The sequence below is a fragment of the Pygoscelis adeliae genome, unplaced genomic scaffold (genome assembly GCF_000699105.1).
Source record: "Pygoscelis adeliae isolate BGI_AS28 unplaced genomic scaffold, ASM69910v1 Scaffold70, whole genome shotgun sequence".
NCBI classification, from domain to species: domain Eukaryota; kingdom Metazoa; phylum Chordata; class Aves; order Sphenisciformes; family Spheniscidae; genus Pygoscelis; species Pygoscelis adeliae.
The window spans coordinates 69,513-72,206 of NW_008823910.1; the positions used below are offsets into that span (position 1 = coordinate 69,513).

General features: G+C 49.4%; 1 protein-coding gene across 1 annotated transcript in view; it reads left to right on the plus strand.

Moving 5' to 3' along the window:
- LOC103926316 (IgGFc-binding protein-like) overlaps window positions 1–1,649 on the plus strand; it is a 14,354-nt gene extending 12,705 nt beyond the window's left edge. The window contains exon 15 of the mRNA XM_009335181.1: window positions 1,145–1,649. Coding sequence (XP_009333456.1) covers window positions 1,145–1,202 — 58 coding nt within the window. The 3' untranslated portion in view covers window positions 1,203–1,649. The remainder of the gene's footprint in view (window positions 1–1,144) is intronic.
- Window positions 1,650–2,694: the final 1,045 nt, after the last annotated feature.

Sequence of the window (2,694 nt, forward strand, 5' to 3'; positions counted from 1 at the left end):
CCTGCTGAATATAGGGTAATTTTGCCCGCTATAGAATGATCTTGCTGAACATAGGGCCTTCTTGCAAAGTACAGAGCGATTTTGCCGAATATAGGGCAACTTTGCCGAATACAGGGCAACTTTGCCACATACAGGATGGTCTTGCCTAATACAGAGCAATCTTGCTGAATATAGGGTGATCTAGCTGAATATAGGGCCGTCTCGCCAAATATTGAGCGATCTTGTTGAATACAGGGCACTCTTGCCGAATATAGAATCATAGAATCATAGAATCATAGAATCGTTCAGGTTGGAAAAGACCTTTAAGATCACCGAGTCCAACCGTCAACCCAGCACTGCCAAGACCCAGCACTCCAAGTCCACCACTAAACCGTGTCCCTGAGCACCACGTCTACACGTCTTTTAAATACCTCCAGGGATGGGGACTCCACCACTGCCCTGGGCAGCCTGTTCCAAAGCCTGACAAATAATATATAGTGATTTTGCCAAATAATGAGCAAGCTTGCCCAATGTAGAGCCCTTTTGCCCAATATAGAGCCATTTTGCTGAACATAGAGCAACCCCAAAGCCACCGCCACAGGGCAATGAAGATCCCTCCAAGGGCCATCCCATCTCCACCTTCTGCTTGCTTGCTTGCCTGCACACCTCGCCCTTGTGCACCCACCGGCCTGCCCTCCCTCCACCGCCTTCCCTGGCCCCCCCACCATGTTGCCTGTCCTGCATGGCACTTCCACACCAACGCCTAACACCTCACGTGCCCTAACACGACCATTTAACCTCTGCTTCCCCTCTGCTGCTGGCTACGAGAATGCTCCTGAGGGAGACTGGACAAGATTGCAACAACAGGGTGGTGGGTGGGGAGGGAACTGCAATTTTTTGGCAACTTCCATGACGTGGAAGATGAAGCCAACAACGCCGTAAGGCAGTAGCCAGGCTTGGAAATTTTTTTTGAGCGTAATCCCAAGCACGGGGACAGGATCTGCCCCATAAATACAGGGTTACATTGAGCAAAGCTCACCTTTCGGGAAGGGGAAGATGCAACTTTCTGCCTCCCCGTGGGGATGCGATGATGAGAGTGAGGAAGGGCTGTTGGTTCCTCTTCAAAGGGGGACCCTGACGGCCACCCGCGTTCTGTCTCTTCCAGCCGCGTCTCCAACCTCGTGCGGATGGAAGTGGAAGCCCCCGTCTACCCTATGCAGTAGGCGAAACCACGAGGGGACTGATGCGAGAGGACAGTTTCCACATGCACGCCAGTTCATGCACTTCTTGTAAATACTCCTGCAGAGGCTTTCATGCCTCTAGAGGCACCAACCGGCGTCTCAGGTTGAGTTTCTGCAAGCGCAGAAGGAAAACCAGCACTGAGCTATGATGGATGTCTACAGCAGCAGGTCGCACGGCCTCAAATACCTGCAAAAAAAGGGCAAACGCTTGATCTGGCCTCAAATCGGTGAGAAAAAAGGTGTATTTTGAAAACCTGATCTGCTCCAGGTAGAGCCCAAAGCCGAGATGATCCGTCTGCACCGGAGTGGCCTGAAGGAAAGCGAGATAAACACCTCAAGCCAAAATAAACGTAAAATTGAGATCAACAGACCCAAATCCCAGCCATTTTTCCCCAGGAAGGCACTATTCCCATTGACTGTTTTCAGTATAACGCTGCCTGCTGTTGGGTAAATCAATAAACACTTTGTAAAAAGTTTTTTCTTGTGGGTTTGTGGGGAGTTTTTTTGCTTTGTAAATTCTGGGGTTGGGGGGGGGGAATGGGAATTTTCTTCTCTGTTTCCACTGTTGGTGGGGAACACCCCAACATTTTTCCTGTGGGGAAACACCTCAATGTGGTTTCCCACAGTGAAAATATCCACGTATTTCCCATGATGAAACAACCCAATGTGTCTCCCACGGTCAAACAACTCACCCAGCATGTCTCCCATGGGGAAACAACCCACCCAACACGTCTCCCATGGTGACAAAACCCACCCAACATGTCTCCCATGGTGACAAAACCCACCCAACGTGTCTTCCCATGGTCAAACAACCCACCCAACACGTCTCCCATGGTGAAACAACCCAACACGTCTCCCATGTTGAAAGACCCCAACTTATCTTCCATGGTCAAACAACTCACCCAATACGTCTCCCATGGTCAAACAACCTAACGTTGTCTTCCCACGGTCAAACAACCCACCCAACACATCTCCCACGGTGAAACAACCCACCCAACGCATCTGCCACAGTGAAACACCGCAATTTTCCATGGGGAAACACCCCAACGTATTTCCCGTGGTGAAACACCCCAAATTATTTCCAACTTCAGGGTACGGCTGAATTAGTGTGGGAGCTAGGCCTTATTGGAGGCAGCAGAAACACAACTTCAGCTCTTGTGTTACTTCACACGGGGAGACAGCAACAGGCTGAGTAATTAAAAACAAATAAAGAATAATGAACAACTTGGGGAGAAAGAAAATTGGCTGCTCGATAAGTAAATTCTTGGGCTCGTTGAAGCCAGAAACTCGCCGGAGTTGACAGCAGCCACGTGCACACGTCCCTGTGCATCCACTGTCCCTCTCTCTGGGAGGTTTTTTAATATAATATTTCAATATCCCCACTTTGAAACATTAAAAAAAGAAAAAACCCCAACTTTTTCCTGCGAAGGACATGCAAGGTCACCCTATTCCCACCAAAAACTTTCCTTCCATC